The 24,528-nt window shown below is 52.3% G+C and overlaps 1 protein-coding gene across 7 annotated transcripts in view; it reads left to right on the plus strand.

Moving 5' to 3' along the window:
• The first annotated feature begins 13,287 nt into the window (after positions 1 to 13,287).
• The window catches only part of LRRFIP1 (LRR binding FLII interacting protein 1), a 126,321-nt gene continuing 115,080 nt past the window's right edge, over positions 13,288 to 24,528 (plus strand). For all 7 annotated transcript variants that reach the window (XM_036254781.1, XM_036254782.1, XM_036254771.1 and 4 more), the window contains exon 1: positions 13,288 to 13,395. In XM_036254781.1, the coding sequence (XP_036110674.1) occupies positions 13,300 to 13,395 (96 nt within the window). In that variant the 5' untranslated portion in view covers positions 13,288 to 13,299. The remainder of the gene's footprint in view (positions 13,396 to 24,528) is intronic.

The following is a 24,528-nucleotide window of genomic DNA, read 5'->3' on the forward strand; positions in this document are numbered from 1 at the left end:
CCTTATCTGGTGTATCATTAGCAATGATGTTCTCCCATACAGTGGGTTGCCTTTCCATTTGGATGGTTATTTCTGTTGCTGTGCAGAAGCTTTTTAGCTTGATGTAGTCCCATGTGTTCACTTTTTCCTTTGTTTCTGTTGCCTTAGGTGATGTATCAGTGAAAATTTTGCTACATATTATGTCCAAAATTTTGTTGTCTACATTTTCTTCTAGGATTTTTATGGATTTACAGGTCACATTTAAATCTTTTATCCATTTTGGTTTATTTTTGTGTATGGTGTAAGTTGATGGTCTAGTTTCATTTTTTTGCATGTAGCTGTCCAATTTTCCCAACACCATTTATTAAAGAGGCTGTTTTTACTCCATTGTATGCTCTTGCCTCCTTTGTCAAAAATTAATTGAGCATATTGCCTTGGGTCCATTTCTGGGTTCTCTGTTCTGTTCCACTAGTCTATATGCCTGTTCTTGTGCCAGTACCAGGCTGCTTTGATTACAGGCTGCTATGATTCCACCTATTTTGTCCTTCTTTTTCAAGATTGCTGTGGCTATTCGGGGTCTTTTTTGGTTCTATATGAACTTTTGAAGTATTTGTTCTAGTTCTGTGAAATATGTCATTGGTATTTTGATGGGGATTGTATTAAATCTATAGATTGCTTTGGGTAATATGGACATTTTAATGATGTTAATTCTTCCAATCCATTAACAAGGTATGTGCTTCCACTTTTTTATATTCCACTTTTTTATATTTCCTCTATTTCTTTTTTTCAATGGCCTATAGTTTTCTGCAAATAGGTCCTTTACTTCTTTGGTTAAGTTTATTCCTAGGTATCTTAATTTTTTTGCCACGATGGTAAATGGGATTGTTTTTTTATTAACTCTAATCGATTTTTGATGTATTCATAAAGGTTTTCTATGTATAATATCATGTCATCTGCAAACAATGACAGTTTCACTTTCTCCTTTCCAATTAGGATCCCTTTTATTTTTTCTTCATGTCTGATTGCTGTGGCTAAGACTTCCAGTACTATGTTAAATAAGAGTGGCAAAAGTGGCCACTCTTGTTTCTGTTCTTAACGGAAATGCTTTTAGTTTCTGCCCACTGCGTATGATGTTGGCTGTAGGTCTTTCATATGTGGCCTTTATTATGTCAAGATATGATCCCTCTATTCCCACATTGCTGAGCATTTTTATCAGAAATGGGTATTAGATTTTGTTGAATGCTTTTGCAGCATCTATTAATATGATCATGTGGTTTTTATTCTTCATTTTGTTTATGTGGTGTATCACATTTATTAATTTGTGAATATTGTACCATTCTTGCATCCCTGGGATGAATCCCACTTGGTCATGGTGAATATTTTTTTGATGTATTGCTGGATTCGATTTGCTAGTATTTTGTTCAGGATTTTGGCGTCTATGTTCATCAGGGATATTGGTCTGTAGTTTTCTTTCTTTGTAGTGTCTTTTTCTGGTTTGGAATTAGAATTATGCTGGCCTCATAAAATGAGTTTGGAAGTCTTCCTTCTTCTTGAATTTTTTGAAATAGTTTGAGGAGAATGGGTCTTAGTTCTTTTTTGAATGTTCGGTAAAACTCCCCCGTGAAGCCATCTGGGCCTGGGCTTTTGTTTGCTGGGAGAGTCTTGATTACCTCTTCAATTTCTTCTGTTGTTATTGGTCTGTTCAAGTTTTCTATCTCTTTCCGGTCCAGTTTTGGGAGATTATGTGTTTCTAGAAATTTGTCCATTTTGCTTAGATTGTCGAATTTGTTGCCATATAATTGTTCATAGTAGTTGTTAACGATCTTTTGTATTTCTGTGGTGTCAGTTGCTACTTCTCTTCTTTCACTTCTCTTTGTTTCTTGGTGAGTCTAGCTAAGGGTCCATCAATCTTGCTTATCTTTAAAAAAGCAAAAACACAGCTCTTTTTTTCATTGATGCTTTGAATTGTTTGTTTTTTTGGTTTCTATGTCGTTTATTTCTGCTCTGTTCTTTACAGTTCCCTTCCTTCTACTTGCTCTGGGGTTTTCTTTTTGTTTGCTCTCTAGTTCTTTAAGTTGTGAGGTTAAATAGCCTAAGTCTTGTTTTTTGAGGTAGGCCTGTAGTGCTATGAACTTCCCTCTCAGAACTGCTTTTGCTGCATCCCATAGATTTTGTGTTGTTGTGTGTTCATTTTCATTGGATTCCAGGAAGTTTTTAATTTCTCCTTTGATCTCCTCAGAACCCATTCATTGTTTAATAACATGCTATTTAACCTACATGTGTTCAAATGTCTTTGCATGTTTTTGTTGCAATTCATTTCTAGTTTCATGCCATTGTGATCTGAGAAGATGCTTGATATGATTTCAATCTTCTTGAACTTGTAGAGACTTAGTTTGTGTCCTAACATGTGGTCTATCTTTGAGTATGTCCCATATGCACCTGAAAAGAATGTGAATTCTGTAGTTTTGGGGTGTAATTCTCTGTAGATATCTATTAAATCCATTTGGTCTAGTGCTTCATTTAGAGTCTCTGTTTTCTTGCTAATTTTTTATCTAGAGGATCTATCCAGTGCTGTCAGCAGGATGTTGAAGTCCCCTGCTATGATTGTATTTCTGTTGGTTTCTCTTTTGAAGTCCTCCAGAAGATTTTTTATATATTTTGGTGCTCCTATATTGGGTGCATATATGTTTATCAAGGTTATATCTTCCTGTTGGATAAATCCTTTCAATATTATGTAGTGGCCTTCTTTGACGCTAGTTACGGTCTTCATTTTGAAATCTATTTAATCAGATATGAGTATTGCTACCCCCGGTTTTTTTCTTTTCCATTCGCTTGGAAGATTTTCTTCCATCCCTTCACTTTCAACCTATGTGATTCTTTTGTTGTGAGGTGGCTCTCTTGTAAACAGCATATATGTGAGTCATACTTTCTTATCCAATCAGCTACTCTGTGTCTTTTTATTGGAGCATTCAATCCATTCACATTTAAGGTGATTATTGATATGTACTTATTTATTGCCATTTTTGTTTAGTTTGGTTCTATTTTTCTTCCTATTTCTTCTACTAATTACAGCAGTCCTTTTAACATTTCTTGCAGTGCTGGTTTGGTGCTAATGTATTCCCTTAGCCTTTTTGTTTTTTTTTTTTTTTTTGTCTGGGAAGCTCTTTATTTGAATGATAGCCATGCTGGGTAGAGTAGTCTTGGATTCAGATCCTTGTTTTTCATGACCTTGATTACCTCATGCCATTCCCTTCTGGCCTGTAGTGTTTCTGTTGAGAAGTCAGCTGAGAGCCTTATGGGAGTTCATTTGTAAGTAATCTGTTGCTTATCTCTTTCTGCTTTTAGGATTCTCTCTTTGTCTTAAATTTTTGGCATTTTAATTACTATGTGTCTTGGTGTGGGCCTGTTTGGGTTCTTCTTACTTGGGGCTCTCTATGCTTCTTGAACTTGAATGCCTTCTTCCTTCACCAAATTAGGGAAGTTTTCTGTCACTATTCTTCCAATGTATTCTCTAACCCTTGCCCATCTTCTTCTTCAGGGACTCCTATGATGCAAATATTATTACATTTCCAGTTGTCCCACAGTTCTCTTAAGCTGTCTACTCTGCTGTTTAGACCTTCCAATGTGTTCTTTATTTCTGAAAAGTCATTCTTCATTTCTTTTTGGTGTTTTTTAATTTCCAATTGGTTGATTTTCAACATTTCTATGTCTTTACTCCTGGTGCTGATGTCCTTACTCATGCTGTTGAGCTTCCTCAAGATCATGGCTCTGAATTCTAGCTCTGTTAACTTGCTTAACTGCTCCACATTTATCTCATCTTTGGTAGAGGTCTCTTGTTCTTTCATTTGGCGTTTGTTTCTGTGTTTCACCATTTTGGCCATCACAGTGGGCTTTGGAGCCTGCCACATTTTCCTGTGGTACTTTCCTGGTTAGAGTTGCTAGCCCAGGAATGGTTCAGTTATCCTCTAGCTTTTTGCCTGGAGGCTATCAGTAGTGGTTACTTGAAGAACCTTGGGTCCTCAGTTGAATGAAAAACTCCCTCAGGTGCTCAGTATAAGGGGATTTCCCGAGGGTGGGGCAGATGCTGGTAGTTAATGAGCCTCAATTTGCATTTCAATGTCCCACCTGGGTGGGGTTCAATCTCCAAGGGAGGGCCACTGCCTCTCCCCAGAGCCCTGGGAAGAAGTAAGATGGCCACCGTCCTGCATGGCTGCAACTCAGCAAAAGCTCTGAGCACACTCCAAATCTCGAGTGTCCCCACACAGTTCCAGTCCAGTCTGCCCTCTCTCTGCCAGAGCCCAAGGTGAGTGGCTGTGGCCATTTTAGCGTCTGTCGTGGCTCTGGGCTGTGGAGCCACTTGGGAGTTTAACCCGAGGGCACTGCTCACAGCTAAGGCCACTGCTGTCTGTGGGCTCCCAGCCCCCTTCTCATGCCTCTGCAATCCAACCAGGATCAAGTCAGTGTCCCTGGTTATATGATCCTCACAAGCTGCTTTTCTGTTTTTTCCCAACGATTCATCTTTATTTTAGTTGTAATTCCAGTTTGGTCCTGGGATTTGGGAGACAGTCTGTGTAGCTTCCATTCACTCCACCGCTATTTTGGAATCCTTTATGTTTATTTTTGTTACAGATGTTTCTCCTTTTTTCCCCACTGACATCCTTCTCCCCACCCCCCCACCTAGTCCCCAGCTTTGTTGTCCATGTCCATCAGTTATGCATATATGCATATAAGCTATGTGGTTTATCTCCTCCAACCCCCCTCTTCTGAGGGTTGTCAGGCTGTACCCTACTTCCACATCTCTGGGTCTACCCTGTTCCTCAGACTGTTATTTTCATTATATTCCACAGATAAGTGAGGTCATGTAATATTTGTCTTTCTCTGCTTGGCTTGTTTCGCTTAGGATAATACTCTCCAGTTCCCTCCATGTTGTCTCAAAGGATAAAATATCTTTCTTTCTTACAGTTGCATGGTACTGCATTGTGTATATGTACCACAGCTTTTTTATTGTTATTTTTTAGTTTTAAAGTCTCCGCTGTAAAAAGCGAGAGATAGGCTCTATGGTTTGCAAACCAAGACGCCATCTCAAGGAAATAATTTATATAAATCCACTTGTAACCTGGAGGAATGAATCTGCAAATAAATGGGAATGTTCCAAAGATCTGGAGCATTTGCTCCCTTGCAAAGCCCCCCCTCCCTCCAACCAGCATGTGCTTGTAGTTCATTGCGTTGCACCGTTCCTGCAGGTCGAGAGACGGCAAAGACAGAGTAATAGAGGAAAACAAATAGAAGTGTATTAGCATGTATAAATCCGTGAAACAATGAGGGGACATGTGTCACGCCCCAGGGGGCCTAAGCCACCAGCTTAAATTCCATCTTCGTCAAAAGACAAGAGCTCCGGGCAGGCACAGGAGCGGCCGCGGTTTGCAGACCTGTGCGCCTTCTCCAGGATGAGAGTCCCGGCGCCGCGGAGCCGGCTTCTGGCCTGACTCGGGACTCTCTCGTGAGACAGCCTTCACTTGCTCACACTGCTTCTGCAAACGGAACTCGTCTGTTTTCTGGGCTTCTCCTGCGCTTGCCGTTTCTCAGAACAATCAGCTCAGACCAGCCCTCATGCCAAAGAGGCGTATTTTGGCGTGGCTTATGCAGCCGGCCTCGGTGGTTTAACACTTACAGCCTGAGGCAGGGAAAGTGTGGTCCCCCGGCCACAAGGCTGACTGCAGCTACTGTTTCTTCCCGGGAATACATTGTATCCATCCGCAAAGCAAACATTCCTTCCCCATGGTCCCAGCGAGGCGCTCCAGTTGTTTATGTACGTGACTCACGGTTCGTTTGCCACCCGGAGACTTGCTGGAGACAGGAACGCATCTTGCTCAGCCTCCGGAACGCATCTTGCTCAGCCTCCGTGTCCCGGCCACGCACGGCGCTCAGCAGGTGTCTGTTGGGCATTCATGGCTGCCGCAGGGCACTGCCCAGGGGCTGGTATGGTCATCGCTCCTATTTGCACTGTGATTACATTTTACTGTAAAAAAAATGTTTCATAGGGAGAAAACCACATCATCTTTGTTCTGCTTGAGGCAAAGCTGAGTTTTAGAAACTGCCTGTAGCAACATTTCACAAATGGTTCTTCGGCTGGGGGCTGAGCACAGGAAGCAAACGCGTAGGTACAAACTATTTTCCTATGATGTTCCTAAAATAGACACAGGCTGGCACAGAGCACTGCACCTTGGCCCAGACCCCTGAGCACAGTCACAGCCGAGGGCAAGACCAGGCGACGTGGAGGCCCTTCCGGGATGTTTTCAACTGTTTGGTTCTATTTGAATGTTGAGAAAGAAAGTTCCAGATTTTTTTCTCACAAGAACAGCTTCAGAGCATTCTTCGGCATAACAAAAACTTAGTAAAATGTTTCTTCTATTTAAAAGTTGCCAACTCGAGGACAAAGTGGTCTTAAAAGCCATTGCCCTATAAGAACAGAGGAGAGCCCTGGCCAGTTTGGCTCAGCGGTTAGAGCGTCGGCCTGCAGTCCAGAGAGACCCAGGTTCAGTTCCCGCTAAGGGCACGTATCTCGGTTGCAGTTTGTCCCCGGCCCTGGTTGGGTCGTGCAGGTGGCAGCCACTCGATGTGTCCCTTTCACGTCGATGTTTCTCTCTCTCTCTTCCTCTCTCTCCCTCCTGCTCTGTCTAAACAAAAAATGAAAAAAATGTCCTCGGGTGAGGATTAAAAAAAAAAAAAAAAGAACAGAGGAGATCTGGACGTCTGTGCTGATCGCTTGAAGGCCTGGGGTGGAGTCACTGATAAAGGCGGTGTTTGGCTCAGGGACGGTGACTCCTCCAGGGGAGAGGCCGCATTGGCTCAGGGCACCTGTAGGTAATAGAGGAGCCTGGTGAATTTCTGCTCCCACGAAGTCTGCCAACTGCCAGGCTGGGCAGGAACCTGCCGAGACCAGGATCACCGTGTGGCACCAAGAGGAAACAGGCAAATCCAAACACAGCCCAGAATCCCCAGGCTCTGTGCTCGGGGTTACAGGCACCAACAACCCCGAGCACAGGAGAGCTCATGGGGAGACAGGACCTCGGGAAATGTGACTCCCTGGCAGGGAGGGACAATGATGTGAGCTTCCCACTGGCACAATGAGCTGGCCCAGACTTCAGGCCAATCACTTCCACACCTCAGTGATGTTCCCTGCGACCGTTCTGCAGGGAAACAGTGGCCACGGGGCCCGAGACCCCACAGCAAATGGCAGGGGGACCGATGCAACCCCTCCAGCCCCCTGACTCTCCCAGCGGACAGGTGCCCAGGTCGCTGACCACCAGGCGTCCCCTCACGGCATCCACGCCTGGAGGAAGGGCTGTGAGCCCCGTGTTAGCGGCGCCCCCCACTGTGGTCCCTGAAGTTCAGTGGGATGAGCCGAATGTGAGGCCTGAAGGGAAGATGCTCTTGTGTTGCCTGTTTGTGTCTTCACTGGTTTGGTTGTTTTTCCATCATTATTTTATTTTCTTTTTATCATTGAAGTATTACAGATGCCCCCCCTTTCCCCCCCTTCACCCCTCTCCTCCCAGCTCCTGCCGCACCCCAGGCCTTCACCGCGCTGCTGTCTGTGTCCACGGCCTGTGCACATATTCACACAAGTTCTTCAGTTAATCTCTTCCCGCCCCTTCCTTCCCTCTCAGATCCATCGTTATTTTCTAAAATACTCTTTTTTATTGAAGTAAAATGTACACGAAAGCAGATGCACAGGTTTTGACCACACACGGACGTGTGCACACATGTAGACATGACACTGGAATCCTACGAGTTGTAGCAAATGTGTACGCACGTAACGCAGGGCGACCAATCGGTCCTGGTTTTCCTGGCACTGTCCCTGTTCTGAAATCAAAGTCCCATGTCTCAGAAGCCCCTCGTCTCCAGGTAAACCTGGACGGTTGCTCACCCTCCAGAGCAACCACCTCACCGAGGATGTAAAACGTTTCCATCGCCCCGGACACTTCCTGAGCCCCTCTGTGGACAGTCCGCCATCCCGCAGAGCAGCCGCCGACTCGCTCCGCAGTGAGGCTGCCTGTCGCAGGGATGCGTGAAGTGGAATCACTCAACACGGGTGTCTGGGCCCGGCTTCCGCCACACACTACGAGGCTTTGGAGAGCCGTCCACTGGTTGCCTGTCCTGGGCGTGTGATCATCTTTACTGCTGAGTAGATTATATCCACCACCACAGTCTGCTTCTCCGTTTACCTCTTGATGGTCATTGGGTTGTTTTCAGCTTTTGGCTGTTGGGAGCATTTTTACACGTGTCTTTTCGTAGACACGTTTTTCTTTCTCTTGGGTGAATACTGAGGCGTTTAATGACGGGGTCCCAGGGCATGTTTCTATGGGGCTCCCAGGCAGCATTCCAAAGTGGGTGCACAACCGTACATCCTCGGCTCAGCATCCTCGCCAGCATTCGGTCTCTCGGGTCCTGTCCGTGGTAGCCATTCCAACGGGGGGGAGGTGGTTTCTCACTGTGGTCTTATCTTGTGTGCCCCTAATGATAAGGGGGTTGAACACCTTTCCTATAGTTTTTGGTCTCTTCTTATATGAGGTTCAAGACTTCAAATCTCTTACCCATTATTTAAATGACTCTTGTGTTATTTTCTTATCGCTGATTAGGAAATCTTCATATGTTCTGGATGAAGGTGCTTTGTCACAGTGATGTAGGGCGAGTATTTTCTCCCAGGCTGGGGCTTGTGTTTTCGTTTCCATAAGGGAGTTTTTAAATCAGCAGAAATGTTTAATGTTGATGAAATTCAATTTACCAATTTTGTATTTGGTGATTAGTGCCTTTTGTACACTAAGAAATCTTCTACCCCAAGGTCTCAAAGATATTCTCCTACATTTTCTCCTGGAAATGTCATAGTTTTAGCTACTGAATTTTGGTCTAAAATCTATCATGATGTAATTGTTGTATATGGCATGAGACAAAGGTCAAACTTTATTTTCTCCATAGATAGCCAGTTGTTCCCCTCCATCTACTTAAAAAAAAGAACAAAGGACCTTCTACCTCCAGTGAATTGTCTTGGTGCCTTTATGAAAATCAAGTGACCACTGTGGCAGCCTGAATCCCTCAAAAACTGTCTTTTTTTTTTTTTTTTTAAGTGTTTTGTTTTGTTTTTCTTTCTGTCCTTCAGTTAGGGTAGATTTAATAACCAATCCTCAAGTCCACTGATCCTTTCTTCTCTATCAGCCAATCTATTGCTAATATTATTCAGTGAACGTTTCATTACAAATATTGTATTTTTCCGTTGTACAACTTCCCTTTGGCTTGTTTTCAGAGTCCCAAAATCTTTTCTAAATTCCATCTCTTCATCCATCTTTCCTGTAGTTATTTTATACCATCACTGCCGGTTGCAACATCTAGGTTATCTGTGAATCTTTTCCAATCGATTATTTTTCTTCTTGACTACGAGTCTTATTTTCCCGATTCTTCTTATGTCCAGAAATCCTTCATTGTATACTAGTCATGGTGGGCAATACCTTTCAGAGATTATGGATTCTCTTATCTTCTCTTGAAGACTTTTGAATTTGATGCTAGCAGGGAGTTGAGTTACCTTGATCCTGCATATCACCTTGATCTTGCTGAGACTTGGTTCTGGGCTTTATTACCACAGGCGTGCTTTGACTTTTTCTGTCATAGTCCTTAGTCCTCAAACATCTCAGTCCAAGGCAGCAATTCGCAAGGATGTGCCGCGGCACACTGGCGGGCTGCAAGAATCTTTCAAACACCTGTTCATTCAGGGGCACTGACCTCTTTTCCCTGAGACTGTCGATTTAAACAATGGCAGCAGCCAACACAACAATAGCCATCTGGTGGGACGGAATCAAAATTACCTATTTTTTTGGCCAGATTGGCGTGCTGCAGGATGGTGGTGATTAGTTGATGTGTGCCCAGAGATGAAAAGCTTGAAAATCACTGCTCTACGGGGTAGTCTTTCTGGGGTTTCAGGAAAGATTCAAGGTGCTTGCCAAGCCCCTCGAACATGGTAGGACTTAAATCCCTAACTTGCTCGCCCAGCACCGGGCAGCTGCTGAAATCTCTGTCCGGCTTGCCCAGGCCTCCAGCTGCTGCCTTCCGGGTCTCTCGGGGTCTCGTCCCACACATGCACAGCTCAGGACCCAGCCATGGATTCTGCATGGTAGTGTGCAGAGGCTCAACCCTCGGTGCACCCCTTTCTGGGATGTCTTCACTAAATTTCCAGCTCTCCTCGGTCCAGAAAGTCTTATGTTCTAGACCCAGTGCCCCTGAAGACTGGAGAGTGTCCTCTGGGGAAGCAGATCCTAATTCAAAGGCTGTATCCACGCTAATCTGTATCTGCTTTTGGTTACTCTCCAATACCTGCAAAGGGTTACTTTTCTATTTTATTTAAGGTTTATGATTGCTATTGGCAGGAGGGTTACTTTGATATTAAGTTTCATCTCCACTGCTAGAAACATTAAAACATTAGCTTCTAGCAGTGGAGATGAAACTGATTTCATCTGTCACCTGTTTTTAAAATCAATTGAATTAATAGCTAATAATACCCATGCTAGGGGGGAAAAATGATCCTATTGCTAGTCTATACATATTTGTAGCCTTTCTCTTCCATAAGTAAAAAGGTCATTGGACTTTATGTCCTACCTATATAGTATCTTCTAAAAGGGCTCTATTCAGGGCCTGGCTGGTTTGGCTCAGCGGTTAAAACATCAGCCTGTAGACCAAAGAGACCCAAGTTCGGTTCCTGCTAAGGGCACATACCTTGGTTGTCCCCAGCCCTGGTTGGAGTCATGTGGGTAGCAACTACTCAGTGTGTCTCTCTCACATGGATGTTTTTCTCTCTCTCTCTCTTCCTCTTCTCCCTCCGCTCTATCTGAAGATAAATGCAAAAAAAAATGTCCTCGAGTGAGGATAAAAAATAAATAAATAGAAGGGCTCCATTCAGTTAGGCCACATGCATTGTCTAAGCGCCCACGGCTCCAACCCTGAACAAGAGGGATGCAGAGACGGTCTTGGTCCTGAACCTCAAGAACGCTCTTCTGAGAGAGCTGCTCAGAGCTGGCCCTGTGTATGGACAGATACCCTCAGCTTTCTCTCCAGACACACACGGCACGTGCGACCCCCTCCTGCAATGCACCTTGTTTGAGCAAAACTTCTGCCCCAGGTGGCATGCAGTAAGGATGAAATTATTATGGTAATAAACCTTACATATGTTGTTATTGTTGTTCAGATAGAGTGGGAGGGAGAGAGAGAGAGAAACATCGATGTGAAGGGGACACATCGAGTGGCTGCCACCTGCACGACCCAACCACGGCCGGGGACAAACTGCAACCGAGGTACATGCCCTTAGCGGGAACCGAACCCGGGTCTCTTTGGTCTGCAGGCCGACGCTCTAACCGCTGAGCCAAACTGGCCAGGGCAGTCATAACCCTTACAGTAAATAATTTCACAAACCTCAGCATGCTACCTGTCCCTGGTCACAAAGGACCAGCGACACATCACACACCTGTTGGGACTCTCCGGACACGCTGCAGCTGGTGTGGGGCCGCTTGGGAGTCCGGAGTGTGTGCAGGACAGTGTACTGGAGGTTGCCCTGGCTTCGGCAGGTAGAGAGGCTCGGATGGGGACGGTCTGGGGAGTCAGAGGGCCCATGGATGGACTTCAAACTATCACCCATTAAAACTGTCCTCAACCTTCCTGTTCACACGCTTTTTATTTCCCCTGGAGGAGGAAGCTTGCTTTCATCAGATTCTCAAAACCTTCACAGGCCCCACAAATCTAACAGTCTCTGGTCTAGAAGCCAGACTTTTTTTTACTGTGGACTCTATCACTAAATATTTTTTTAAAAATATTTATATATCTATACATATACTCTTATATACACACACATATATATATACACTTTTGTATATATTATGTCAGTATCTATCATCATCAGTTACTATATCCACTTAGAAGGTTATTCACTCATGACGCGCAGTGTGAATTCATGTTCCAAGTTGTTTCGGATGACTACTCACTGTTCTCACAGCCTCAGGGGAGGTCAGTGAAGAGCCCCTCCCAGGAGTAACATGGTCTCACTCACTTGTGTGTGATTTGAGGGAAATCTCTTCGAGAATCTTCTCAATCCTTCCAAGCCCTGTGTCTCCTCTCGGAGTTTTAGCTAAAACGGGGTTATGTAATCCATCAATCTATTTAACCTGGTTCATTCAACGCCATCAGAAAGAACCCCAGCAGGAGACGTGACACCCGCCCCGGTACCTAGCGCATCACTGCGGGTGGTGGCGCCCCGCACACTGAGGTTTATGTGAAATGTTAGTATTTGACATACAACGTTCTTATTTTTAGTTTGAAATACACATTCAGGACGTTCCAGTATGTACTCCCCGTCCCCCAGTGGACACCAAGGGGATGGCTTCTCAACCTCACCTGCCCCTCCCGCTCATTTTTAAATCCGCCTTCAGGGCGTGGCAGGGAGGACGAGGCACACTCACTCCTTCAACACTGTTCATTGACGGCAGGGAGGACGGGCACACTCGCTCCTTCAACACTGTTCATTGACAGCGGCGGCTGTGAGGGCCCACCCCAGAAGCTGGGCACCCGGGCGCAGGGAGACAAGTCACAGAGGGCATGCACGTTAAGAAGGAGAGTCTGCAACACCGGATCTGACCCCGCCTGCGTAAGGCTCCTGAGGCTGGCCAAGGTCACAGGGCCTGGCGGCTGGAGATGGAGCTGCTGGCCCCTGGGCCTGGCCCCTGCTCTCACCCAGTCTGTACCGGCGGGACCAAGACTCGCGAGGCGCAGGTCTGAACCGCGTCCCTGCGCCCACTGGTCCACGCAAACCCCTCTCCGCAACCCAACCCCCGCGAGTCCTCCACGCCCCGTGGAGAGAGGTCCCAGCACGGCTGTGGGTGCCGGTGGTTCCAGCGGTGGTCTCTGTCCCCAGCGGTGGTCCTCCGTCCCCCGCATCTAGGACCGCAGGTCGCTGGTGTCTCTGAACCCTCCACCATCCCTCGCCCCCATCCTCACCGGAGTCCCCAGCCCGAGTCACCGCCGCGTCTACGCGCCCCGACCCCCAGCCACCCCGACCCTGCCGCAGTTCTCATGCGCACGGTCCCCGCCCCGCCCGCCTCGTCCCCAACCCTAACGCTCCGCTCCCGCAGGTCGGGCGGCCAGCCCCGTCCCCCGCGTCCCCGGCCCCGGCCCGCGCCCGCTGACGCCATGACGCCGCGGCGGAGGGAGGGGCGGGGCGGCCGGGCGGAGGGGCGCGAGCGGCGGGAGCCACGGCCCGGGCAGCAGAGGCGGCAGCCGCAGCGGCCGATGGACATGGGCACCCAGGGCGCGGGCCGCAAGCGGCTCCCCAACCGGGAGCGGCTCACGGCGGAGGACGAGGCGCTGAACCAGATCGCGCGCGAGGTGAGCGCGGCGGACCCGTTATGCGGGGGCGGGCGCGCAGCTGTCAGGCGGCCGTCAGTCCGTCCGTCCTTCCCGGGGGCGGGGGCGCGGGCCCGGCAGCGGTCTTCGCGGGCCGGGTGCACGTCCTCCAGCCCCGGGGACAGGCTGGCGACCCTGACCCTCCCCCCGCCCCAGCTCCCTTGGGCCGCTGCCCCCGAGGCACGCGGAGCTGGGGCGCCGCCCCTGGCGCAAGGTGGCCGGGTCCGTGGGTGGGGAGACAAGCGCCCCGCTTTGTTGTGCCGCATTGTGGGGGTGCTGTAGGCCCAATCCTGAAGGCCCGTGGTCGTCCCCGGAGGCCACATGGCCCTGGCGAAATGGCCTGGCCCCTGTCGGTGACCATTTGTCGTGAATCGTCACACACAGTGCAGCGGCTTAGGCATTGCTCGGGGTCACTGTGACTCTTGTTTCTGGACCGAGCCTGAAACCGGGTCCAGGCACACGGAGGTTTTCACCAGTTACCTGGGCAGAGTTTGTCCTAATGAGGTGGGCGATGCACTGCCCAGAGGCAGATTCGCCGCGTGCATATCGGGACACGTGCCTCTTCTCCAACAAGGACTCGACCTGAAGCTGGGACAAGCCGGTGACATCCGAAAAGGCGCCCGGCACACTGGTAGCAGCAGCAGCCTGGGGAAGGGGAGCCATTCCATGGGCCTGGGGTGGACACGGAGGCTTGAGTTCTCCGGATACACCCTTCTGTACCTTTTGAGTTGTGCACCGTGTATGAGTGTGTGTGTGTGCGTGTGTGCGTGGGCACGCACACGCATGCGCTAACTATAAGAATGCACCGCAGATGCAGTGTGACCCTCTTCCAAGTGCTGGGGCAGAGGGAGAGTCAGTCCACAGAGCATTGTTCTCACATGCCCCCCCCCCCCCCCATGAGCTTCGGGAGCTGCGGTGTCGGGTTGCGTCCCTCAGCTGTTTGTGGAGTCTCCTCTACCACCAGTTCTTAGGTGATTTCGGCTTAAATTTTGTTTTTGTGGACACTTGGCTGTCTGTTCGTGTTTGTTTAATATTGGATGAATACAGACTTGTGGTTTTCTCTGTATGAGAAGGAAAGGGGCTTTCCAGGCAAACTCCTATTCATCCCTGAAAGCCCGCACTAGATCTGCCCTCTGTGAGACCTCCCAACCTCCCAGGCAGAGCCTCCCTGCCTCCATCCGCACCTCAGCTGTTGCCCCTACACCCACTGTGATAGTCACGTGGACTCAGCGATTTTGTTCACCCGTCTGTCCCCCTGTAGAAGGGGACACGCAGGCAGGCACTGTCTTACTTTTGTATCCCAGAGCTCAACCCAGAGCCAGGAGCATCGTGGGTGCTCCTCAGTGTCTGGTACACTCATTAATGTAAAAAGAAGTACAAGGTACTTGAAATACACGTGGCTAAATATAGCTGTTGGCTAAGTGCAGTAGCTTGAATATAATCCCCCCTCAGACAGGCATTTCTGTGTGCATTTGACGTAAGACCGAGCACGTTTCTCAGGGAGGCCAGAGGTGACCGATGACCACAGCCTCCTCTTTCCATCAGCGGCTTGGGGACAAAGAAATGAAAAGAATTTGAGTCCCCGAGGGTAGCTCGTATCTGCTGGTGTTTATAAATGCAGATTGGAAGGAAAAGCCCGGATTGACATCCTGCAGTCCTGCGTGACGGGGGGCTGTGGTCTTGCCCCCCCCCCCCAGCCTGGGAGACGCAGTTGGAGGTGACAGATTTAGACTTGGGATCAGATGTGGGCTTTGAAAGTGTGCACAGCTTCACACAAACTGCGCCCTCCCAGGGAAGTGAGGCACCCTGCCCCTCAGCCTCCGTCTCCTCGTTCCTGAGTGGGGAAATGAAAGCCCCCGGGCTGCCCGGGTGAAAGGGCGTGGGTACGTGCATGAAGCGAGCAAGCAGGTGAATGGAGAGCCGGCCCCACGCACATCCTCAGTCAAACCAACCGTAGGTGTGGGTGTCACAGGGCTGGTTGGAGGTGCAGTATTTCATGTTTTACCACTAACTGAATTACATTTCCCAACTGTGAAAATTAGAATCACTATTCACATTGCAAACAGTCACCAAGTTCTTGTGAAAATGAACAGATGGTTTTAAGTTCAGTCCTTTCTTATTTGCTCAGTGATTGACAGGACCTGCGTGCCCGCACACCCTGACTCGGGGAGGCTGGGAAGCAGGGATGGACCTGGGGAGGACCGTCCTTGAGGAGCTGGTCAGCCTCTGACCCACAGACCGATGACAGCAATGAAGGCAGGAGATTTACATAAAAGGGGCACGGATATTGTATTCTGGAGGCTTGGAGATGAGAATTACACTTGCTCATGGGACTGGGCATGGTGATCAGAGGTGGCATCCTGGAGGGAGTGGCATTTTGAGTTATTCTCTTTTTTAAATATGTTTTATTGATTTTTTAAATCCTCACCTGAGGATATTTCTTCATTTATCTTCAGATAGGGAGGGAGGGAGGGAGACATCAATGTGAGGGACACATCGATTGGTTGTCTCCTGCATGACTCCAACCAGGGCTGGGAACTAAACTGCAACTGAGGTACGTGCCCTTGACCAGAATCGAACCCGCAACTCTTCGGTCCAAGGGCCTACGCTCTAACTGTTGAGCCAAACTGGCCAGGGCGAGTTACTCTTGAAGGGACAGGAGCCTTAACCCAGACTGGCCCCACATTAGCTCAAGTGCAGGGTCCCCAGCAGCCTGGTGGCAATGCTGGCATCTCTGTCCACACGACCTCTGCAGCTGGCTCTGCTGGGCCGTCTTCTGTGGGTGGCGTCGTCCTCGGGGCGAGCTGTGTTCCCGGGCTGCCCCTCACACCCTGTCTCTCCCACAAGCTCGGAGGAACCTTTCTACCGTCTTTCCCGGCTGCTCCTCACGAGGCTCTGCGACCAGGACAGTAGGCTCAGCAGCCCACACCAGCACTGTGCTGGGGGCGTCTGCCAGCCTGCAGCACGTGGGGAGGTGTGTGGCCTGAATGGAAACTGGGGGGTACTGAAGAAAGTGGTGGGGGGAGGGGTGGATCAGGCCTGGCGTCCAGGAATGTGCACGGGACGCTAAGTGGAGAATTCCTGTCCGAGATGGTCACCAGGCAGGGAGGCGGGGCCCAGCCCAGCGCGGGAGCCCAGATTGGCAGAGGAGACCCACCCCTGGGGGCGATACATTGTATCTCTGCAGTTACATAGGGTTTAACCAGGGCAGTTTGTGGGAAATGGAGTTGCAACTTGCAGTCTCTGTAGATGTATTCCCAAAAGCAGTGTCGCACTGTCTGTCTGAGGTGGCATTCGGGAGCAGCATTGTCAGGACAGAGGTCCAGGATGTCCTTGGAGGCTGTCCCCAGGGAAAGTGTGGCTTCCCAGCCAGCACAGGTGTGCACAGAGCAGGTGCGCTTTTCTCCCCCAGCGCGGTTGACGTTCTGCTAATGGTTCCTGAGCGTCCCAAGTCTCTCCTTCAGCACTCTGCCACTGAGTAAAAGGACATGGCTGTCACAACACCCGAGACAGTTTACAGCATTCCTCCAATTGGAGAATGCCGTTTCCCACACACACGTGTGACAAGTAATGATGACGACTCATCTCCTCTGCGGCCACACCAGCGGAGGCCCCTTTTCCTGCCTCACCCACCACGCCGTTCCCTCCCCTATGTCTGGTCCCACTGCAAGTGTCCTCATAGCACATGGTCCCCTCAGGGCTGCAGGTGGTGGCCGCCTAGGTCCCCCTATCGGTGGGTGTTGACTCCCTGGCCTGTGGGTGCTGGCTGTTGGGGTTCACAGCCATCCTCCTCACATGAGATGCTCCCATGGTCCTGAGGAGTCACTTTTTGGGGGAGGGGCACCTGCGGCTACTGAGGAGGAAGTGAGGATTCAAATGGTCCCTCCAGGTGGAGACAGTTCTAGGGTACATTCAGGCTCCAGAGCCCCCGTGGGGTTGTGGGCTGGTCCGACTGCTCCCTCTCCCCTCTGCTGGCACCGCCCCTTCCCAGTCCCTGCCTCGGGCTCTGCTTCTGGGGACCTCATCTCAGGACAACCTCCATGCCTCGTTCTGGGGAGTCCTCTAAGTACAGGACATGCTAACCCTGAGTCCCCCAAATAGCCCTGATAGACAGCCTGTTAGAGGGACCCTGTCTCCTGTTCTCCTCCAGGGCCAATCTGGGGGTTGGGCACACGCTCCCTCCAGAACAGCCGAAGACGGGCACCCACCTTCCTGCAGCCCCCGCAGATGGGCTTCTCTGGGATCCTGACTGAGCCCAGCCGCAGGGCGCTCTCCTGGCTCTCGGGCGGCCGAGGTGACGTGGCCAGCACGTCCCTGAGGGCAGTCTGGCTGCCACAGCCCCGTTCACCTCATTTGAGCCGCCGCCATCATGGCCTTTTTCTGGATGAATTTGCTTTTCTGAGGACACCAGCAGGTCAACACCTCCTGCACACAGACTGGGTCGTGGGGTTCAGCGTGGCCGGCGCTCTGTGGCCGGGCGAGTGGGAAGAGGTGGGACAGAGGCTGACCCACACGGACACTGCTCATGGGGGGCCTGACCTGGCACAGCACCCCCCCGAGGGCCTCCGGGTCCCCCAGCTCATCTTCCGAGGACAGACACATGTATCTCGGCACCTTACCCTCGGGTGTTAGGGATGTGACAGGGCACGCACTCCAGGGGGACTTCTGTCACCGTCTGGGCTCTTTGCAGGGATTGCAGACACTGGGCCTTGACCTTGGGCTGTTTCTGTGAGTCCCAACAAGATGAGCTGGCTGGAGATGGAGTCCGAATCTCAGCGGGGGCTGTCCTGAGGATACTGGCCGGGGCCCACCCATGGCTATTTCTGTCAGAGGGCCAGCTGTCCCCTGTCCCTTTTCTGGGTGAACCTTGGGTGACTCACTGGTCTTGTGGTTAGGGGTGGGATCTGTACGCAGATGACGTGAAGAGGTTCCACGGCAGGGTGGAAATCGGGGGGCCTGGTCTATCCCCCTGAGCCTGGTCGGGATACGGGACTGGAAAGTGGGGAGATGGGAACAAAGGAGCTTGTAAGGCGGCCCTTTGTGGGGTGCCTCCAGGTCACCCTGTGACTGTGCCAGGTCTCATCGGAGGAGTTAGAGCGTCTCTGTTTGACTCAGAGACACAGGCTCAGAGGTGCTGAGTGACTTCCGAGGCCCCTCGCCACCAAGAGGTCCCGGCTCCTTCTCCAGGCCACGTCCTGGGTCCGGGTTCGGCTCCGTCCACAGCCCTGTTGCAGGCAGTGCCCTGCAGTCAGGCGGGTGGCTTCCCGTCTCCGGGGCTGTGTCCCCGCTGACCTGGCGCCATCGGCACAGCGGTTCGTGGGAGGTCCCGTCTTCTCGGCCGACTCTGCCTCTCGTCTTCTCATTCTCTCGTCTTTTCAAAACTAACTTTCGTTTCATTGAAGGAAGAAATGTCTTTGCCCTTGTCCCACACTCGCAGGCTGTTCTCCACACAGCAGCCGGGACCCTTTTTAAAATGAGTCAGATCGGCCCTGGCCGGTTCCGCTCAGCGGTTAGAGCGTTGGCCTGCGGACCCGAGAGTCCCAGGTTCGGTTCCCGCTGAGGGCACGTGCCTCGGTTGCAGTGTGTCTCGGCCCCGGTTGGGGTCGTGTGGGTGGCAGCCACTCAGTGTGTCTCTCTCACTTCGATGTTTCTCTCTCTCTCTTCTGCCCTCTCTCCCTCCCGCTCTGTCTGAGGATAAATGCAAAAATGTCCTTGGGTGAAAATAAAAAAAAAAAAAAAGAGCGCACTTGTCACAGGTGCCTCTGAGGGTGAAGGAGGTGTTTCACGAGAAGACCTCGAAGTGGTGACCGGCACCAGCGATGACAACGTGACGCGGTGGCACTGAGGACGGAGCCGTGTGCACACTGTCAGTCATTTCTCCCCCTTCCCTTGGCTCTCTGTCTGCGTATCTGGCACATCTAACTCCTCACAGACTCCAACACAGCCTCCCAGGACGCCTTTCTGTGTGTTTTAAACAGATCAGATAATCTGTCAGCTCCCGGTATCCCCTCCCGGAAAGTTGCTCAACCTTTTCTTTTTTTTTTTATTTTTATCCTCACCCGAGGACATTTTTCCATTTTTTGTTCAGGTAGAGCGGGAGGGAGAGAGGAACAGAGAGAGAGAGAAACATCGATGTGAAAGGACACATCGAGTGGCTGCCACCCGCATGACCAACCAGGGCCGGGGACAAACTGCAACCGAGGTACGTGCCCTTAGCAGGAACCGAACCCGGGTCTCTCCAGACCGCAGGCCGACGCTCTAACCGCTGAGCCAAACCGGCCAGGGCTTGCTCAACCTTTTCTGCCACCGCATCTAAACGTCTCTGTTCCCATGTCATCTCTTGGTGGTGTTCATTGTCATCATCCTTTATTCCTTTTCCCAGCATCCCTTGTGACTCGCTGACACAGCGCCGCGCCCGAGGGTCGTCTCCTTCGTCCTGAGCGTCTCTTTCGCACGATGGTCTGTTTCTTCTCGTCCTTTGCCTGTTTTGCTCTTTCCCCTTGGAGCCTTCCGCCGATGGGGTGATTCCTGGCCACCCTCCAGAGTGAGAGCAGGGCACTGAAACCTCTGGGGACGATGCGAGCACAGGCCCCGAGGGGAGCTGCCACAGGATTGTGGCCAGGCCGCCCTGGGCCCCCGGTGGAGGCTGCAGCCTTGGCACCAGGCACGAAGCCACCACTGGGGCAGGGGCACACAGCTGGACCCGAACCCAGGCCCCTGCCACAATGCCAGGGCTGGCGATGCCGCTCGGTGCTGGCAAGCCGGCGTCTCTGACGCGGGCCCACGACGGCTTTGTTTCCATTCGGGGCTGGTAGGGGTTGAGAAGGAAGTTGGGAATCCGTCTGCGCCAGAAACGAGGGAAGCGCAGCCACCGCTGATGTCCAGACGGGTCGCGTCATCTCAATCGTCTTCCGCTGAGGGTGGAACACAGTGTCAGCTCGGATGAGCAAACAAAGGTGGTTATAAAACACGGTTTTCATAGCTTCGGGCTCAAGGATAACTCGCTTGTTTGTTTGGAAAATCTTCTAAGAACTGAGCTGTACTTTCCATAAAACAGATACGGAATGCCTGCGGCGTTGAGTAGGCAGAATGTGATACGGCCCGGCGGCCGGCGAGCCTGCGGTCAGCAAGTAGCGGGAGCCAGAGCTGGCCGCAGCCTCCAGGCCGGAGCATCTGCCCTGTGCCACCGCGTCCTGGCGGGAGGGAGTGGACACAAAATCACAGGTAAAGAAACCAGGAGGCGCAGAACCGTGTCCATTTCTCTACCCCAATCCTCGGTTCTTCTTACTTTGATTGTTCACCTCCGTTATGGCACCCGTTAGGCAGGGACAGGTGTCCAGGTTGACACTCGGGGGCGGGATTTCTCTGTTGACTGACAGCTGACATGGCTCCACCCTGGGCACCCTAAGATACTGCTTTAAATTGCCCCAGAAACATTGAAAGCCATCCGCGGCCGTCCTGGCTGTGGGACTTCTTGTGGGGACAGAGTACTGTCCCTGTGCCGGGTGTTATGGCTGGGACTGCATTTCAAATTTCCCTTGATTTTAATTTGTTTACATTTAAATCGCCGCCTATGGCAACAGCCACCCTATGGGACAGCGCAGCTTCCGAGCCATGACTGATTCTCAGCTGTCACCGCCTATAGCGCGGGACTGTCCCTGAGTCCCGTGGGGTGCGTGTCACTGGTGATCGGACAGAGGCGTCATGGTGATGCAGGTGGCCGCCGAAACTGACCAGCGTGGGGAAGCGTACAGGAGGGGCTCCGTCAGCCTTTTCATTTACTTACTTTTCTTCTTTATTGATTTGAGAGGGAGAAGGAGAGAGATAGAAACATCGATGAGAGGGAACATCGAATGGCCACCTCTGCATGCCCCCCTCTGGGGATTGGGCCCACAACCTGGGCATGTGCTGTGATGGGGAATCGAACCAGCAACCTCTTGGTGCCTGAGCCACACCGGCCAGCTCCATCAGCCTTTTAAGTTGTGTGACCAGAGGCACGTTGACATGTCTGAAGCTCCTTCCTGAGTAATATTCCTGGGGGTGGGGGGGTCGGAGCCCAGGGAGCCACAGCAGGCCGCCTGGTACCTGGCAGGTGTCAACAGGGAGGTGGCTGTGCCCTGGTGGCTGTTCTGTCCGGGGGGAGACCGCAGGCTGTCCCCGTCAGGACGTGCCCGGCACAGGGGTGAAACTCCGCCATCAGTTGAGGGCTGAGAGTGGAGAAGAGCCGGCGATGTCAGCTGCAGCTGGAAAGCAAGAGGCTAGAAGGAGAGAGCAGTCAGCTGAGAGCACGTGCCAGCGGCCCGTGCTTGGCGGTGAGGGCACAGCAGCCTGGGAGCGGGGCGAACGCGCTCGGGCAGGGCCCAGGGCTGCGCCCGAGTGAGACCCATGCGACGCTCTGTTGGGACCTGGGCACATCTCACCTGTCACCGAGCAGCTGCCGGAAAGGACCCTCTGTGTTCAATGCATTTGTGCTTCTTGGTCTTGAATTTAAGACTCAGCGGTGAATTGTCACCAGGTTTTCCGAGCTGCTGTTGTCCGAAGCCAAGCCTGGGCCCCAGCCTGAGGTTGGCCTGGAGTGACAGTCGGCCGCTCCGCCGGGCCCGGTGCTCTGTCGTTGGGCCTCCTGCCCGCTCAGAGGCCACTGTATGCTGCCCGTTTTGAACCCGAGCCTGGCCCCACCCCGAGCAGAACGGCCGCGAGGCTGCGGTGCGTGGTGGCGGCCGGGTCCCCGGCTCTGTGCCTGGTTCTCAGGTGTCCTTTCTCCTCGCCGTCTCAGTCAGGTTCCTCGGCCCCGGCGCCCCGCACGTTCCGGCGGATACTTCTCCCAGGTGGGGCTGTCCTGTCCACCGCAGCGTGTTTCACAGCGTCAGCTTCTACCCCGGAGCAACACCCAAACTGTCTCCAGACATTGACGAGTCCCCGGGCCAGCGCCTCAGCGGCCCAGCTGCCGGGTGCAGGGCTGTCCTCCAGGAGGGCGAAGCGCGGGCTGCCCGGCCACGTTCTCCCCCCCTGGGCCCTCCCCGCTAAACCCCCTGGAAGTGAGGGGGAGGCCACAGGCCCCAGAAGCTGGGGGGACGGGGTTAGGAAAGCAGTGCACGCCCAGGAAGTCGGGGTCAGCCACCAGCTGGGCTGCACTTTGCTGTGGTGGTGGGTGGGGCAGGGGCGCTGGGTTGGCACGAAGGTGCAGGCCGGTGAGAGGTGGTCTGGGAGTGATGTCCGGGGGCCAGGTGGCTCCGCCCATCGGAGACAGCTCCCCGTGAGCCCGGCCGGCCGCTCGAGGCCAGCGTCCGTGTCAGCGACTCGGCCGGGCCGGGAGCAGTGTTGATCCTCACGACCTTCTCTCCAGGAAAAGGCCCGGCCGCACGGCACCGGGCGCTCCAGGAATAGCAGGCCAGCGATGGCGTCCCTGCGGCTGCCGCGGCGCCCCGGGTCAGCGGGGTCATGTCCCCAGGCTGCTCCTGGGCTCCGCCGGACCCTGCAGCCTTCACGGCAGGGCTCAGCAGGACGCTGGGGACAGTGTTGTCGGGCGCTGCCTGGGCTCTGAGCAGAGTGCTTCCACCTGCACCCCACCGTCCCCCCGTAACCCTGAGGGTGGCTTTTCCATAGGTGCCCACCGGCCACCGAGAGAAGGCAGTATCCTCGGAAAAAAAGGGGCCAAGAGGCGATGCTTCTGTCCATTTGAAAACCCCCAAAGGGCAGGGAGCCAACTTTCATTCAGTAAGTGCCAGGGTGGGACCTGAGCTCACCTGCCGGCATCACCTGCTCCTTGGAAAGGCCAGGTGTGCTGCTGGAGGAGGGACAGGGAAGACCCCAGCCCAGCCCCTTCAGCCCTTCAGCCCTTCAGCCTCACTGGTGGGGGTGGGGCTGGTGCCCACTAATACCCAGATCGCCCCCCCAGGGAGGCCTACCACCTGGATCAGAGGGGCCTGGGCATAGGGCAACAGAGACCAGCGACAGCACATTCTCACGGGATCCGTGGTGTCCCCGTATCACCCACGAGGCACATTGCTTCTCCTGCTCACAGCTGAGCTTCTTAAAATAGCTCGCCAGAGCCCAAGGACAGGTGTGCGTAGACCGTGGCCTCTCTCCATCCTTCCCGCTCCTGGTGACAGAGGGTGAAAAGCAGCCACGTCCAAGGGCTCACCCCTCCACAGGGCCGCCGTCCACCTCCGGTCCCCTGTGCCCGGCTGCAGGGGTGAGACAGGAAGCAACCCAGACCGCACTGGTGTCCTGTGTTCTGTCCCTGGGGGTTCAGACGTGCGCCTCCGTCTTTCTGAGGATCTGCGAAGGGACGCACCCCCAGACGGCACCCCACTCCTTAACTGGAAGTTCAGCTTCAGGCTTCTTTTGCCTTTTTTACTTGGATTTTGGTTTTTTTTAATAGTGTCACCATTGTAATGTATTTTTTTGTTCTTAACTCCTTTTTCCAACTTTTTCTAAACAGAACATGGCGGTTAAGGCTGGCGCTGAATCCAGGGCGTAGGGGGAGCACCTCACAGGGAGCTCGCTCTTCCGTGCAGTTAACACAGAAAGTGTAACAGTGAAAAGTATCTCACACCTTCTCCGGACACTGTGTAGCTGGCGTTAGTTCTGTGGACACAGTTTGGTGTATCGCATTTAGAACTGTTCAGTTATTTCAGGAGAAGGTACACCTGGCCCCAGGAGGGCTTTGTGGGCACCGTCTCAGGGGGCACTGTCTCAGGGGGGCACCGTCTCAGGGGGCACCGTCTCGGGGGGCACTGTCTCGGGGGGCATCATCTCAGGGGGGCACCGTCTCAGGGGGGCACCGTCTCGGGGGGCACTGTCTCGGGGGGCACCGTCTCAGGGCGCACCGTCTCAGGGGGCACTGTCTCAGGGGGGCACCGTCTCGGGGGGCACCGTCTCGGGGGGCACCGTCTCGGGGGGCACCGTCTCGGGGGGCAGGCTTCCTTCCTGAGGCCTTGGTGTGCTCACACAGATTATTCATTTCTCAAGAGACACGCAGGGTGGGCAAGGTAGGTTTACTGTGCCACTGGGCCACCTTTTGGGTTAATAAAGCCACTGTAATCATCATAACCGGTGTGTCTGTTTCCATGTAACAGCTGTACACCTGCGTTTGCCCACCCGTGTAAGCGG

Source organism: Molossus molossus, unplaced genomic scaffold (genome assembly GCF_014108415.1).
Source record: "Molossus molossus isolate mMolMol1 unplaced genomic scaffold, mMolMol1.p scaffold_m16_p_11, whole genome shotgun sequence".
NCBI lineage: Eukaryota > Metazoa > Chordata > Mammalia > Chiroptera > Molossidae > Molossus > Molossus molossus.